Consider the following 18,249-nt stretch of genomic DNA (forward strand, 5'->3'; position numbering starts at 1 on the left):
AATGTAATCCCAGGTGTTTAGTTCAAATAAAAATAAATGTACCGACAGAGTTTGGACCACAGATAAACAGCTAGAATTAAAGCAGTCATCATACTAACATTTACCATACAGAAGAATGATTTCTGCAAATAAATCGCAAGCATTTTTTTCCATATTAATATAACTTACTTGAAAGTTTTTTTCACATCCAAGATGTGCTGCATCTCTGACAATTCAGTATTCGAGTTACATGATAATATAATGTGTATGATCTCTGGGGAAAAAAATGTCAGTCCAGCAGAAAATAAAATGACATTTTTAATTTCAATCTGCACAAATCACCATTTATAACTCAAAAGGCACTTAAATGTTCACTGATTGTTCTGGTGATTACATATTGAAATTAGTGAAAACCTGCTTCTACTTTTTCAGGAAATAGTCAATTCATTCATTTCCTAATTCATTTTCCGTAGTGCATATTTTAATAAGGGTTGCGGGGGTATTAGAGCCAATCCCAGCCAACTATAGGCAGTAGGTGGTTGACACCCTGAATTGGTTGCCAGACAATCGCAGGGTACAAGGAGAACAACAACCATTCACGCTCACACTCATACCTAAGGACAATGTAGAGTGCTCAACCAGCCTACCATGCATGTTTTTTGGGTTTTGGGTCGAAACTGGAGAAAACTTACGCAGGCCCACTGAGGACCTGCAAACTCCTCACAGGTGGGTCAGAACCCACCGGGGATTAATCCCTCAACATCAGAACTCTGAGGCGGGCAAATAGTCAATTAAGTGTTGAAATTGAGAGAAGGTGAGATGATTAACGACTCAAAACTTGGTGTTTTGACAAAGATGTTAACCACATCTTGGACCGCATAAGCACAATATTTGGTAGAGAAAGCACAGCGTCATAATGTCAGGTATCTTCTCAGAGGGAGGTCATCCACCAACCAGCTATGTGGGCGAGTAGATGATCCAGGAGGAAGTCATTCCCATAGAAAGTTCATCAGGAGTTATCCCCCCCATGCTGTTTGCCCCAAGGGTGCTCACTGTCTGTGTGTTTGAGTATGTTATAGAGCAGAGAAGAGATGCACGAGTAGGCTGGCAGATGCATTTTGATTCATACTGTGAAGGCTAACGTGCTTAGCTTGGCCATGCTGAACAAGTCATCAAACGAAACTTGCACTGATAAAAATATAGATATATTATTTTGTCCTAAAATCATTTTCTTATATATGAATATAAATTTACCAAGATTTGCTTTTAATTTTATTTAACTTTTGAATGTCATCCTTTATTTTATATCTTACTTGATTGTTGTACGAAATTTGGAATCCTTACATGTACAGTGGTACCTCGTCATACGACCGTTCGTCATACGGAATGCTCGTCTTACGGGGGAAATTTCGATCGAATAATTCGCCCGTGATGCGGTCAAAGTTTCGTGATGCGACCAAGCCAGGTTGCCATGGCATTTTTTTTGGCATATCTTTCGTGTATAACAATATTTACGAGCACCGGATGAGCTATTCAGACCAGGAAACGCACAACGCGCATGCGCGGTGAAAAGAGGGCTTTCTGGGTAATGAAGTATACTCGTGCTCGCAAAAGTATCCCCGGTAGCAACTCTATCATAGGCGCCGTTCGAGGGGATGCGAACACAGATGCTACAAGCTAAAAGGAGCCGCTAGCCAGCGCCCCTGAAGCTCCCATGAGCAGCGGGGCGATCGCTGATAAAAGACTCTGCTCGTTGGCTGCTCATAAGAACATCGGGGGCACTGGCTCGCAACAGCATCCCCGGTAGCAACTCTATCATAGTCGCCGTTCGAGGGGATGCGAACACAGATGCTACAAGCTAAAATGAGCCGCTAGCCAGGGCCTCCGAAGCTCCCATGAGCAGCGGTGCGATCGCTGATAAGACTGCTTGCTGCTCGTTGGCAAGTGGTGTGTGCGTTCTCCGATTGTGAGGACATTTGTGTGCATCATTTTCGGAATATTTTGAAGGGAATAGTACGACAGCAAACAGCCCATCGATAGCGAACGTGAGGGTGGAGTGTTTGTTCTGTTTACGAGTGCGTTGTGTGGAGGAAAAAAAAACCCGAAGCCCCTCTCCCCTCGGCGAAATCCGGCCAATTTTAGTTAGATTAAACACTTTATTTCTATTAAACCACTCGTTATTTATTACTTTGTCAATATATGGCGAATTATAAGAAATAACACTTTTTTTTTCAATCCAATATCCTGTTTCTGGTGTTTTTTTCAGAGAGTTGGAACGAATTAATTTGTTTCCCATTCATTTCAATGGGAAACTTTACCTCGAGTTACGAGTAACTTGTCATACGAGCTCAGTCCCGGAACGGATTAAGCTCGTATCTCGAGGTACCACTGTATATGTAAACTTGAGCATTGATAATCAGATAAAATATTTTAATATCTTTTTTAGTTACGGGGTTAGCTAATCTTATCGAAACTGGGACTTTCATCTTGAGCGCTGATTAGGACTGCCACAAAAGTTTATTTCTATTGTCTACAAAGCACTAGTTGTGATTAGTCGACCTATAAGATCAATTATAAAAAACGTTGCACTGGCAAGCAGCTGCTCTTGTAAAACCATCATTAGCTTTCAGTTTGAGATGTTTCAGGTACGTGCATTCTGCACATCATTAATAAAAACAATTAAGATTATAGCACATTCATTTTTTCCCCTTATTTTTATAGCCTGAACCAAAATTTTGCAAATGTTTTGTGAGGGATTATGTGCATTATTCAAGGTGATAGTCTGGCTCTAACATTCTACTGGTAAATGAACCGAAGGAACAGAACGTCCATAAATTAGATGCCTTGTTATAAAAGCTGTAGGGTGCAAACAGAGAAGAAAAAAAGTAGCAGCGTATTGTCCCATTAATATGGGAAATCATGATGATCATATTTTATTCGAACTATGATTTAGTCATTGTCATGTTAACAGTCAGTCACTAACAAGACCTCGTTAACTGGCTCAATTATTGTTAACTCAAACTTACACAAACTACAGCACATAATGTGTGGCAACTGCGCCTCTGTTAACGTAAAGAACATACACATACATCGATGCCCTGAGCTCTTGAGATATTGTCAGCAATTCAATCATAAACCCTGCAAGATATCAAATGGGTTCGGTGTGAACATCCACATTGCATGTAAAAGCATTGATGCTGTACAGAAAAACCCACATTGCATGCAAACTATTGTTGCCAAAAATGGCCTTCCTGGTGCCAAAAAATAGTCAGCAATGATATTTCATTCGCTTTATTGAACATCCGATAATCAAACAAAAAAGTTATTAAAAGTTCCAGTCTACTTTTCCGTTTGGTCACTCCTCCTATCTCTCTCTGAATCTCTTTTACTCTTATATGTGTACACTCATATTAAACTCAAACTACAGAAATAGGAAATATTATCTTAAGTGAGAATTGTACAAATGGCAGACAAGGGGCTTTGCCTTCAGCATCAGCATGTAAAATGCATCATATCTGTTATTTTGGACAGAGAATAGGAATTTCCCAAAAATGCTAATCTATCTTGCAAAGTATCACAAACCCATTCGTAAGGATCGCCTCATTACAGTAAAATAGCTCCTAATTTGTATTGCTGAGCCTTTAATTCACCAATCTTCCAAAATTAATGGTAGTGGCATTAGAACACATTTGATTGACGTTTGTATTAGAGTTGACTCAAATTAACACCGAATAACTACCATTATTGAGAGAAAAAACGAAGAAATATTGCTTTAATTCAATGTAAAACAATCTTTACTGAAGCATCATGTTTTATTGTGTGTACAGAATCAATGGAAATAATTAACAAAACAATAAATTGTTTTAATTTTCAGGTCCCACATATAGTTAAACGCAATCAATGACGTTTCCCAAGCGAATTGGCTTTTGAGCACCTTTCATAAAATTTGTGTTATTGCAATATCCTTGTATTAATTTTCATTTGCACTGACCGTGTGGTCGGATATTGCCAGGGCATATCGATCCCATTTCTCTTTATACAGACAGTAATAGTTAGAGGTATTGATATTTCAAAGGGCACCATTTTTACTCTTGGAAATGTGTAACTTTTTAATTTAAAAAACACCTTAAATATGGCATGGCGATAAATATCATCTGATAAGTATCACAGTAGACACCGGGATTCATGTATAACGCGCACCCGAACTTCACTTGTTTTTTGTTACAAAAATTTGCTCGTTATTCTCGAATAAAAGCAATTTGGCTCGCCCCTATTTTGAAATAGTTCAACTATTTCGATATTTTGATGCGGTGTGATTGAACCCACAATATATTACCTTAAACAACCTAATCCTTGAAATATTTGTCCCTCAATAAGCAATCTCAAAGGTGTCCTTATCGGCCTGGACAGAGGGTTAAGATGCCTCTAAAAGTAAGATTGCCTTTCTTTTCATTTGATGCATAAAACCTTGAGCTGAAACGAATGGATTTGGGACCTCTCAAACAGCCCCCACAGCTGACTCCCTGCGAGCCTGTTTATTCAAGCTGAGGTAAGCCGCAGATATTCATTAGCTGTCAGCAAGTATTGAATTTGAGATTAGTTTTTATTTCAGACCCCAAACCAGCTCACCTCTGTTCCTTCCACCTCCTATAGCAAGCTGAGTTTTACATTGTTTGAGCAGCCTTATGAAATGACTGCACATTATCACAATCTTGCAGCAGGTAACAGATAAGAGTGGAGGCGACCCATTTTCTTTAAAGACACTTTCATAATGACCTCCATTTCTGAGGCGCTGTAGTGTATGAGGAACTTTCTGTCACAATTTTAGATCAGCGCACAACGCAATAGAGTGATTTTTCATCATTTTGCTTTTTCAGCCCCAAGGTACTCATGACTCCTCTGTCTCTGAGATCCTGGTTTAAATCTGACTTAAATCTTTAAATAGGTGATAATCTGTCAACTCATTTTAGTTGTCAGATCCATTTCCACACTGCACCAGCTGCCAAAATAAAATTCTTCGGAGCAAAAAAAAAATGTTCGCCCTATTGACATCCTACTGATTCCCTACATGCAACAGATGTATACTGTATTTAATGTTTGAATACAGGTAGGGTTGCCTCAGTGTAGACCAGGGGTGTCAAACCGATTCCGCTGAGGGCCGCCGTGGGTCCTGGTCTTTGTTCCAACCGATCCAGTGCCGACATTTTAACCAATCAGGTGTCTTCTAAAATAAGTAGTACCTGACTTTAATGAACTGATTACACTTGCAAAAAGTACCCTCTTGTTGAATTGGAATGAAAACCTGCACCCACTGCGGCCCTTTGAGGACCGGTTTGACACCCCTGGTGTAGACTAAGCATTCATCTTTGGCCCCAAAACTCAATTCCTTCTCATTAATCTGATTATTATTCAAGATTCTACTAAAAATCAATGGTGCTCCAAAAAGACAGCCCTTTTAAGATATCCATCAACTGAGGCTAGGGGACCACAATGCCAAATCAAAGCCAAATTGTTGGAGATATTCAGTAGTGCAATGCATTGTAATTTGTCAGTCATAGTATTTATTACTTCGAGGATAAAAAAAATTCACAGATTTTAACCCTATATCCAGATCACAATTTTCTATACTGCTTGTCTGTATTGTGGGAATGGGCTGTTGTTAATCCTGTATGACTTTGGGCATGAGGCAGGGTACCCTCCAGACTCTATAATAACATGGTAATCCAATAACCTTGGATACCCACATTCACACATTCTTGGAATTAAGAGTGTTCTTCAGATAGCCTAACTTCACATTTTTGAAAATTAGCAGTTTACATACTTGGTAAAATGTCCTCTCTTATGGTGCTTTGACAAAGAAGCATCATCTTACAAGGACCACAGTGAGCAATCTTTTAGACTGTGTACGTAGGGTTTTCCTTGTGGAGGTAAATCATCAACATGCAATACCCCCTTGTCTAACATCTCTACTTTTGCAGAGTTATTTATATGGATAAACCTGTAGTCTGTTCTCCAAGGATTCAGGGAGGAACCTGACTTTCCTACAAATAAATTGTCTTATCTGCAGAGCTTTTACATTTTTATGTCATTAAATAAATGCAAATGCAATTCACAAAAACAAATGAATTCCCTTTACAATCACCTCAGGAATCTATGGTTTGCGATGCACTTGCAAGTTGTCTTGCTGTCTATTTTTTCACTGCTGTACCTGTATAATTAAACTATAAAAAGAAGTTTACACAAATCTTCGCACAGTGTTTGTCTTTATTCAATCTTTTTTGTTTCAACATTGCTTATAAGAAAACAACTACGTACCTGTGGTAATTTTTAATAGTTTATTTACTTAAATAGTTGTATTCATTCATTCATTTTCTGTTCCGCTTATCCTCGTAAGGGTGCCAAGGGTGCTGGAGCCTATCCTCGCCAACAATGGTCAGTAGGTGGGTGACACCCTGAATTGGTTTCCAGCCAATTGCAGAGGACAATGAGACGAATGGCCATTAGTGCTCACAATCATACCCAGGGACAATTTAGAGGGTTCAACTCTACATGTTTTGGGGATGAGAGGAAAAAACAAAGTATTTGGGGGAAATCCATGCAGGCACGGTTAGAACATGGAAACTCCACACACAATGTTCAGAACCCACCAGGGATTGAACCGCCGAATTTCTCTGACTTTTTTTGGGACAGTGTCAGTTCCCACTTGCCCCCCTCTGCTCTATCTACTTTTGCATATATATATTTTTTTTTTTAAGAATAAAATCCATAATGACATTTTTATATTGTGTTTCCACATAGGTAACAGAGTTTTGCTAAGGCCTGTGTTCACCAAACAACCTGGCAGTGTGGTGTTTCCACTTCAGCCTGGAGAGAATCAAAGAGAGGTGGTGTTCAGCTGTGAGGCCCAGGGATATACCCCACCCTCCTACAGGTAATGGCCACGGGCCTCACTTGGGGTAACCTGAAAGTGTCAGGTGAATGTGTAAATAAATATAGGATCCTAAAGACAACCCAAAGTCGAGACACAATTTATGACAAATAAAGAGAACATAAACAAAATGAAATCCAAAGTGGAGTGAATACAGTAATAAAAAGTATGTCATGGGGGGTGGGGTTAAAATGACTGACGGAAAGGAGTCGAAACCACACAGAACCTACACAAAATGTATTTACACAAAAGGACATAATTAAAAAAATGGAGAGAATGTGCTTACATGATGTTTGAGTCGTCGTAAACATGGCCTACATTTGATTTTAACTAAATCCCAGAATGAATATTCAAATCTTAATGTGAGAGTTAAACATTGCCTGTCAGGCTGCTGGTATGGATCCTGTCTGTGGGATTGATATTGACCTGTCTACAAGAACCTCTTTGCAGTACAACATTGTATTCAACCAGATAATTGCTTCCTGGTCACATCTACAGGCCTCTTTCTCCCTCTTTCTCCCGATTGGTGGTGTTTAGATTATTGAGGTTGGCAAGACAGTACTGTATGATGAATTAATTACTTGGACCAAACCATGTGGATTGCAGCGCTAGAATTCCTCACACCACACTAGTAACATTGCTTCTACACCCACCTGTTGACACACTCTTATCTTATCTATCTTCCTCTTCTAATTTAAAATGCTAGGTATCCGCTCCCCACATGGTGTCTTCTCGGTAACATTAGACACGAAGGCTCCTTGTGTTAGAGAGCATACATGCTATTTAATGATGTGTTTTTCTTGTTTGCTTTTGAATCATTATTCATTCTTTTCTTCTGTCTATTCTTACATTTCTCTCTGTGCGCACAAAACCGTTTTCTGTCCAGCTGCTTTTGCAGAATAAACAACACTAAATAGACAACCACAATAGAAGTACAGTAAACCAAAATCCCGTGTGGCACATTAAAACTCTTCAACAAGTAGGTTCACATTCTGAATTTCTAAGCAGCTAAATAGGGCAGGTTCATAAAAAAAATTGAAAGACATTTGTTGTATTTAAGGGCTATAAAAATTAATGTGACTTGAGTTGACTCTTAAGGTACAAATCCACTCACACATTTGCCCCACAGTATCTTTCTGACCTTCTTCACACATACAGTCCACTCCAGGACAATGAAAGGTGTTACATAAACCCAAAGTATTATTTTAATTTGTTATAATAGTGCCAGGTGGCAGTTGAAATCCGCCATTTAGATCACTCACCAGCTGCAATGCTTCAGTGCTTCTCTTTCATGGATGTAACTTTTATGGATATTTACTTGATGGACTTTTGGGGCTACGTAAAGCTGTATGACTGTTATGACTTTGACTGAAATTTGCTTATTAAAAAAGCTTGAGTAATAAAAAAGAAAAAAACGTTACATTTTGTTAGATTTTGTGTCCCTTTGTGAATGCCAGTAAAACGTATGTCAAGATCACAATGCCAATGACAATGTTACAGTTACTTTAAAATCTTTTTCAACCTATATTTAATTGAATACACAAAAATGAAAATATAATCATTTTCTAGACTCAACAAATTTTTTTTTGGTTCTTTCTTTTGGTTCTAAAAATTCAGCAGTACTTCTACTTCCTCTTATTTTACATTGAATTAGGATAATTCGTCCCATGATCGTTGGTATATACTGTATACTTTTTGAGCTGGAGTTTGATTTTTGGGGTGTTTTTTTGCCTAATATGTGATGCAATAGTTTATTGTGTAATATATGATAGAAACCACAATCACTCGCCATGTCTGTATCATGATAAATACAAAAATACATAATGCATGATGAACTCTTTTATTTGAGGTGCAAATACTTCTGCGTAACAGACCTGAAGGGGAGGCAGTTAGATGCCTGTTATGTGGCCATTAATGGACAAGGGCAGGAGACCTTGGACTACAAGGAGTGCATGAGGAGGTTCTGCGCAATGTAAAATTGGGTGCTGAAATGTTCTCTGCTTGGTTGTGTGAAATGTAGATAGTCTACTTTCGCTTTAAAGTTGGCACCTGGTTTGTTTATGTAAATAGTTTTAATAAATGAATGCTTAAACATAAGTCATATTTTTATTGTAACCCTTTCCTTAAAGTTTATTGTCTGGGGGGAAAAAGTCAGTTGAATTTACAGAATACATGTACGTCATGGTGCATGGACAGAATGGTACCCCATCTGCCACAATTTGATCTAGGATAAACCCTGCATTCATTTATTTTGCTGTTGAGCACTGCTCTGCTGCATGTACCTTTTATTCCAACCCTACCTTCGGCTGCTCACTATTCTTTTTTTGTTTTTTCTCATCATGCAATATTTTGTTGCCTCCTTTTTTAAATTAAAACTGTCAAAAACCAAGAATAAGACAAGAATGCCTTTTTATTTCGACTAATATCACAACTGTGATTTTTCTCATCTTCAATTTGGAATTAAGAATTTTCCCAAAAATCCCAATCCCCTTTCTTTTTAGAATGCAATTTAATGAAAAAAAAAGTATATTATTAATGTTTTTTTTCCAAAATATAGTGGTTGTACATATGTTTTAACATTTAATCTTTGATTTGCTCGTCTCACAAACACACAGATACACAGGGCACACGCACATATATACATTTGCTGTATTCAACCCTTTGTTGGTAGAAGGAGATGTGTACTTGGTGAACATGAAATGTTTGACAAGGTTAATGCTTTTTATTTCAAAAAATACGCTCTTAATAAACCCTGAAAAGAAAGAACAGTTCTTTAGTAAGCTATTTTATCAATCATTTCAGGTGAATGCATTTTTTAAGTCTGCAGCACAGATAAAACTTATATCAGCCAATGGAAATGTTTTCACTGCCATGGTTTATTGATTTTTATGAGTGCTACATCCTATTTACATTTTATGATGAATAACCATCCATTCTTTAAACTCTTTACCCTGTTCAGGGATGCGGGTTGCTGTACTGAGCTGCCTTAAAATAAAATCTCTCAAATCTCAACCAATTGGCTAGTTTGGTGTGTTGACCAAGTACTACCTACATTCGCCAATATATTAATTGAACCCAGCTGAGTTATCCAACATTTTAACTCAGTCCTACTTGTAAGAAATACCACAATCTTTTTATTTTAATTCAATTGAAAAATGTAAGACTTCATGGTGCATGAACCATGTCCACCTCACAGTTCATAGATTGTACTTTCTGATCTCCGGCCCCTCCAACGCGGAATGTTTGTGGCCATACATAAGGTTATTTACACGTGTTTGTAGGCCTGCGTATATATGTAAATTACTCATCAAGACAGATTAATGTAAGTTATTGTTCATTCTCAACACACCGAACTTTTTAGACCAAGGGAATATAATGCTTTGTCTGGTTTTCCTGGTGATGATTTCAGTTTGAAATATTTTTTTTCCAGATAAAGAAAAAGTTATGGCAACCTTGCTTCAAACGTGTAAAAGGCATTGCATTATTTAAATAATATTTTGTATTGCAGATCATTGTCTCATCTTCTTTTTTGACTTACTGTTACAGATGGAGGCTAAATGACTCTTTCATTCCGGTGACACCGGGGTCCCGATATTTCCTCATGGGAGGCAACTTGCACATTACCCGTCTGAGTAAGGCAGATGATGGTGGCATATTTCAGTGTTTGGCATCCAACTCATTTGGTACCATCGTCAGCAGGGAGGCCAGTCTTCACATTGCCTGTAAGTTTATAAAAATAAACTATTCTTTCATGATTTAGGAAACAAAATAATATTAACAGAAAATATTATTCTCAAATGTTTTAGAAAAAAATAATATTTAAAGTTTATTGCTAGATCCATTAAAACTAGATGATTTTCCTTTTTCTACATTTTTGACCTCTGTGTACCTGTCTCACTCAAACAGAACAAACACTGGAAATATATATTTTCTACTGGCATTTTTCCATTGAGGATACAAGTGTATGCTTGTCTCCTCACCATCCGATAGTGCAGTGGTTCTTCCGCCTGACTTTGCTGCGGGCAGTCTGGGTTTAATTCCACCTCGGTGGTAATATGAGTGGTTGTCTGTCTCTCTGTGTGCCCTACAACTGACTCGCGACCAGTCTAGGGTGTAGTCTGCCTTTCGCCCGAAGACTGTTGCTCCAGCTACTCTTGCAACCCTTTCAAGGATGACGGTATGGAAGATGAATGAACGAATGTTTGTCTCCTCAGTTTAATTCCTGTTTTTTTTTTTATTCAAACGGACAACATTTTGCTGAAAATAAATACTCTGAGATTCTACAGGAAATGTCTTATGTGATCGTCCTGCAATAACAGAATCTTCTATTGAGTTAATAATTAGAATACACAAATCAAGATTTAATGTTTATTTAATCATTGGAGTGTTTTCTTTAAGAGGTGTCTCTAAACCTGAAAACCATGAATGATTTGATGAAGCCACGGTAATGGTGTGACAGGGTTCTGACAGAGCAAATATAGCTGGTGCCTTGCTGGCCTTATTCATCACATTTTATAAGAACCTGAAGCTACTCTGATTGGCAAGAAGAGCTTGGTGGCTGTACTGTTGATCGGCGGCCCATTTCAAATGACATTCCTCATATTGATGAACCCGATGGTATAGTCAGGAGGAAGGTTGTTGTCTGTCTGTCTGAAGATGTACAGGTGGTCTCTGAGTGCATGAGGGTCTACGACACATCCCATTTTTTTTAATATATTTGCGTGACCTTGTCCCCAGTGTATATCACCTATTGGAGGACTGATGTTCTACCGGGTTGTTTGTCATATTTATACTCCGTGTCGATTTTCAGACATGACCCAAACTGCATTTCATTGTGATAGCTTTCATCCATCTTCTGAGCCAGACCTGGGACTAAGTGCTTTCGTCAGGAGATGGGGAAAAATGTCAGTGGTGATGTCATACATCATATTTATTGCACCAAGTTTAACTTAATTAAGTGTGTTGTGTGATGGAGTATCTCTCTGGCGTAGGAAATAACTCACAGAGCCTGTTACGAGAATCAGTCTCAGGTCATTTGTGACAGACTTTGAGTCTGAATAATGCAATATGCTTATTAAAAAACCTCAAGGCTGATGTTTTATTTGCTTAGCTGTTGTGGTAGACAAAGAAAGCACTCCTCTCAATGAGGCTACGATAGTATAATCGTGGGTTAATTCGCTTAGAAATCCGGGAGTTGGGTTAGGAACGTTAACACAAAACACTACTTCCTCTTTGACAGTGTTTTTTGTGTTATGTGACACACTGATGACATTATCAATGTCTTTCATGTTCATTTGCACAATTTAAAATGAACTCATGTAATCTTCTGCCAGATGGATGATCCAACAATTTCTCTTACCATCTGGTACAGCCTTAACTCCCCAGCATATATACAAATTCTTCACCCAGCTGACATAATGACTTTTTTTTTTAATACAACCCATATTTTACTTGTGTTAATACAAGATTGAATAATCTAAAGAATTGTCTACCTGAAATGGATTTCCTCATTATTTTAGGTTATTTGTATTCCAAGTGGAAGGGGTAAACAAAATGGCATCAACAATTGCAATGTCTGTTAAACTACAGACTTGCTGCATTGGGTCACTGTCCTGATAAGGAAAATGCACAGCTAAATTTGTGAGCTGTGCATAAATCCACTAGGGTATAATATTGTGCTTAATGAAGTGTGAAATTGCCGTACACATGAAAGCAAAGCAGGATATGACTCCTTTGTATATAGCTGCTGATTTCTCTTATCAAATTCAACCCTGTATTTACTCCTGGTTCATATTTTTCATGTCTTTGCCAATCTTAGCTGTGTGACACATTTATCAAATCATCTTTCTGACCTAAACTGTATCAACTGTGCACTTATTAATCTGTATCTTTGCCTCTTTTGAACCGTAGCCAATGTCACTTAAAACCTGCAGTGAAATGCCTCAATTTTTTCCCCCAAGAATAAATTCTTACCAAATTAGAGGATTCAGTACTGGTTAAAATAATAGCAATCCAATATAACAAACCCGATTAATCCACATTTTCAGTGTAATTTTTTTTATACACGTCAAACAACGTTACTAGAAAAAAAAAGTGAGTTGCTTCTTTTTAAAAGTCAGTCACACAGAGAGAAAAAGTGGCGGCTTATGTTTGAATAAAAATGTAATTGCTATATTGTAATTGTAAAAACATCCTAAATGAGTTTACCCTCCAACACAACAGCAACTTTTCTTTTGTGTAATAACATTCATTACAGTGGGTCACATTGTTGTTGCTCGCCCAAATCAGCTGACTCACATTCAATTTCATGCATCTGAAAGCACTCAAAATGGCCTAAGCAATGCCATGAAAAAGCACATTGAGGTGCAAAGCTGTGATAGGCTTGATAAGGTGATCGAGGGCTGCAGAACAGCTTGGTTTGTCAGGCATTGTTGGCTTTTAGCATGTCTATCTCATCTACATTCCAGAATATGTGGCATGAATATTGATCAGTAGAGATAGACTCTCAAAGTGTAGGTTGTTTATTACTTCTAGTTTTTTTTTAATCTGTCGGTTTTTCAATAAAACATCGAAAGCTGATACATTACACACAGGCACAGGAAGAAAATCTACACAGAAATGCTGGAGCCCGTAATTGAACTCTTCACATCAGGATTGTGAAGTGTCGTGCTATCCAGTGCTATATAGTGCTGCATCATAAAATGAAATAAGAATAAATAAACGGACTGCATACTACTACTTCTGACTACAACTACAAAACTGACTTTAATTATGTGTGTACAAAAAGGCATTTTGACTGAATACCCAGGATATTGTATTTAGAAGCCTGGGAACTTAAATTTGCAAAAAAATAAACATTTTAAGAAGTGTGTAAAACCTTCAACTGCTAGTTGCTGTAATGTTGTATAAGGTCTTTTTCTGTTCATATTTCTTTCACTTTTTCATTTTATTGAAGATTATGTATTACCTATATAGGACCTGCATTATGGCATTTTTCTGCAACCGAAAGTATCTCTACAATACAAGCAAGAAAAGGCTCATTGTTTAAAAAGCCTCAATCTTGTTAGTGTTAGGTTGTCAACATGTAATTGTTGTTTCAGTTATAACCATTTTATTGCTGCTGGTCTGTGGACTGTCAGTGGATGGAAAAACAGAAAGTGATAACACTGTGCAGTTGCAATTAAATTCACTCATGTGTGACTTGTACAAAAAGAATTGCTTGCTGCTCAGGTCAGAAGTCTTTAAGTCATTTTTTAGATAAACATTTTTTCACACGGAGGGATTTAAACAATATGCAATGAATCACCCTACACTCAAATCTATAAACAAATACATTCCTTTGAAAAAACATGTAAATGAGTGACGCATCTTTTGTTCTTTGCTTAGCATTTCATGTTCACATTATATGGAATAAATCTTTTGTGAGAAATTGAAAAAATGACCCCATTATTTGCTTTGTCTTTGCATTAACAGACTTGGAAAATTTCAAGACTCAAAGAAGAAATCCAGTGAGGGTTCGTGAAGGACAAGGAGTGGTTTTATTGTGCGGTACACCTTTTCACTCTGGAGGTAAATTGGGGTTTTATTAATTTAATTGATAAACATGATAATTTACTAACGAGAGTGGCGGGGGAACATGTCACAATAGTGACACAACCCAATATGGATAAGATGCACGTTGACTAGTTGCGCGTACAGTAAGCAAATTTCATGCAGAAACTCACCTTTTTGACAAAAATAATGAGACAGCAATAGCCAGATGCATGTTTGGAACAGAGAAAAGACATTTGACTACACTCTCCTTAAAAGTGAGGAACACTCTCGTAAAGGCTCAATGGACATGATTCATGATCACAAAACCAGGCCTTAAACAGTGATCTGCTTCATTTCCCCTGTAAAGGTTTTCACTATCCCATGTATGATTCAGGGAGCCATTATTTCCCTTTCACAATGCCTCAGAGCCCCTTTGACAGCTACAGAAAGTAGTTGGATGCAGTCACAAAACTGTAGATCTGTGAACCACGCATACTTAATTAAAAGAGCTTGAAAACTGTTTAAAATGGAAAATATTATTTAAAAAGAATTTTATATAGTGATAAAGAAGATAAATAAGTCATTTGTTGTGTTCTCTGGTTTTTAGATAGTCTGAATGTGTGGTCAGACAGAACCTAATGCATCTGACCTATTTTCACTAATGGAAGTAGGCCTTTTATATTTACTGAAGGTTGAAATCACTTGTTCTCTTCGTTGGTTGCAACTACAGATCCTCTAAATGGGATTTTTGTTGGCAACTAACAACACATATAGCTTGAAGGGTTTTTTTGCGTGCATGACCTTAGCCAGTTCATGGAGGTTAACTTGTGTGTTAAGAATATAGATACAGTAGGTAGTCACATTAATGGCTCTTCCTGTGATGTGACCAAACATGGAAATGTAATGAACCCAAGAACTGCTGCCAACAATGAAAATTGCGCAAAACACCGGTGATAATTATGTATGTAATTTACTACCTAAAAATACTCCCCAAAAAGTCTTAAATTATTATGAATTGTTAACCGGAAAAAGTTGGAGGCTCACTTAACACAGTCATGTATTTTTTTTCTTCTAATTCAATACCCTTTTGAATGAAAGGCAGGCTTGATTCACTATGCCCTTGACCTGTCATGTTCTATTCTTCTAACTACCACTCATTCCATTATAAGGGAATTGATGCTGCCTGTTCATTAACAAGAGTTAAATAGAATCAGAATGAAAATCTGTCATGCTGTGTCATATGTTTTTACAACATTCCATTTCAGCTTTCTTTCCATGCACCTTTTGGAGGACGATTCAAACATGGCATTAAGTATAAATTATTTGGATGAAATGAGTTCTAGGATGTATTACAACGGGATGATATAACTGCTGCTAATTAATGGAAGTCTGAGGTATCAACTGAAAAAGTTGATACATATCACAGGTACATGGGGTGAACTAAAAGCAGTAGAATCTATTAGTAGTAGATATTACATTTATAATAATTTAATTGTATTATTATTATGTTATTTCTTACACTCTGCTGAAACATATCCTAGGGGAAACCTTGTATGCGGACACATACAAATTGAGAATCCTTTATTCAAGACATTATTGTTTGCCATCCTCAAAGAATAACCCAGGATAGATAAGTAGAATTTATATTAGTTTTTCCAATTTCAAACAGCATATAATTGTCGCCACAACTCAGGAGTGAGCAGATATATTCCAACGAAGGCTACACAAGACTGTAGTGGGAAAACTGCTGTATTTGATATTAACCTAAGAGACAAGTGTGAACTCTGTGTTATCAGTAGGTATTGGAACATTTTCAAAGCCCACATGTCCTCTTTCCCCTGAAGAAAAAACTGTGAAAAATAGTAATAATCTAGTGTTGGAGTGTCCAAATCCTTCTCCAATGATTCCCTTTAATGGATGCTCAACTTATCATTTCGAAAGGTTTATTCCACACTATCCTACCTACGACTGCCTTCAGGACAGAGACCGTGCCAACTGTGTCAAAACCTACATCATCTTTGTATTTTGTAATGTACCCCCGCCGTAACACGTTTATGGACTTTATATTGAATATGAATGAGAGTCCCAAATCTTTTGACCAAGGGTCTATGTGTACATATTACAATAAACACACAACATTCTCACCATTAATGCCACTACAGCCGAGAGTATGAAAAGTATTAAATTCATAGGAGAGCATTTCTCTCCTGTTGCAAGCTGAGATGAGCCTGAGCCCCAACCCCTACAATATGCTTGCTGTGCAGGGAAAGAACTGCAGAGTGTACACTGCCCAACTGCTACAATAGCCTCCACTGAGTAATGAGGGCAGCAGAGTATATACTATTATGACCTGTATCTTTAAATGGACATGCAAGCCCTATGTACTGCTGCATACCTCAAGTGTACTTGAACTTTTGGCACCAACTGTTTTCTGGATGATTGCCTGCACAATGTTCAGTTAGAGAGCCAAAGTATTTTTTGCTCAATCACAATATCGTCAAGGTCCTGAAGTAGAAAGCAACCCCAAAACAACACAATGCCATCACTTTGGGTGATTGTTTTACATAATTTTACTACAACAAAAATGATCTAACTCTAACAAGCAGAAAACATCAATGAATGTATTTTTATTTGTGTCAGAATTTTTCTCTAAGTCTTAGGGTTCATACATATTTTTGTATGTAATGTAATGTAACACACGTCTCTGTGTTCTTGTTTGACAGCAGTGTTTTGTTTGGGTCGTGTGTGCTTTTAATGGGCAAGGAGGTCATGGAACTTTCACTATTGTTCCCAGTTTTCATAATTTCTAAACCATTGAGTTGACCTAGGTCTGGCGGATACAAAAATCCTTGAAAATGAATTCATAACATTTCCAGACCACTGCATTTCAATTAGTTAATCATGTCAGTTTCAGTTCTTTTCTTTTTTCCACATTGGACAAGATGGGTTTATAAATAAAACTTCACAATGTAGGCATTGTGTATCTACTACATTTTGCTGTTGAAATGGTATTGATGCTTTGAAACAGACAAATGTAATAAATATTTAGGAAAAGAAAAAAAGGAAAAGGGTCATTGGCTAATTTTCGAAAAAACATCTATAGTTTGGAAGTGGATTTATTGTACCATGAAGTAGGTACTTTCTAGCCACAAAATGCACTTGGCTTTCCTGCTCTTAATATTTTCAGTATATGATATAATGAGTTGCAGGCAGATTATAGTATTGCATTTGTAAATAATCTAATGTCTTCATGTGTCATAATTACCATTGTAACAGTGTGTATCGAAAGCATTTAGGGATGGCAAATATAACTGCTTCTCAGTTATTCATTTCACTTTCTAATCACGGAACGCTGCCACTGTTCGATCCACTAATTGCTTTATCTCTAAAGGCTTCAACCTGAAATAGCTTCTGATGAATTGCAGTCTGTCTGTGGTAATTGGAGAAAGAGCATATTTGAATTGTGCTCCTCACATCTGCTATGCCCATAACTGTTTACAGAGCTTACCTTCTCATGGATCTTCAATGCATACCCGTCATTTGTCATCCAAGACACCCGGCGATTTGTATCTCAGAAGACCGGCAACCTCTACATTGCCAAAGTTGAACCCTCTGATGTGGGCAACTACACTTGTGTAGTTACCAACACAGTCACCAAAAGCAGTGTTCAAGGACCACCTACACCCCTTGTGCTTCGAGTAGATGGTAAGAACAATGAATATAGTACATACATAGTACGTACATAAGGTATTGATATTGTGTCAAGAATTGGTGCAGGTCTTTTCTCCATTTTCAATCAAATGCTTTTT

General features: G+C 37.4%; 1 protein-coding gene across 4 annotated transcripts in view; it reads left to right on the top strand.

Annotated features, from left to right (window-relative positions):
• cntn3a.1 (contactin 3a, tandem duplicate 1) overlaps nucleotides 1-18,249 on the top strand; it is a 69,458-nt gene that overhangs the window by 22,976 nt on the left and 28,233 nt on the right. For all 4 annotated transcript variants that reach the window (XM_077603520.1, XM_077603513.1, XM_077603541.1 and 1 more), the window contains exons 3-6: nucleotides 6,778-6,910; nucleotides 10,454-10,629; nucleotides 14,381-14,476; nucleotides 17,942-18,145. In XM_077603520.1, coding sequence (XP_077459646.1) covers nucleotides 6,778-6,910; nucleotides 10,454-10,629; nucleotides 14,381-14,476; nucleotides 17,942-18,145 — 609 coding nt within the window. The remainder of the gene's footprint in view (nucleotides 1-6,777; nucleotides 6,911-10,453; nucleotides 10,630-14,380; nucleotides 14,477-17,941; nucleotides 18,146-18,249) is intronic.

This window comes from Stigmatopora argus, chromosome 1, assembly GCF_051989625.1.
Source record: "Stigmatopora argus isolate UIUO_Sarg chromosome 1, RoL_Sarg_1.0, whole genome shotgun sequence".
Lineage (NCBI taxonomy): Eukaryota > Metazoa > Chordata > Actinopteri > Syngnathiformes > Syngnathidae > Stigmatopora > Stigmatopora argus.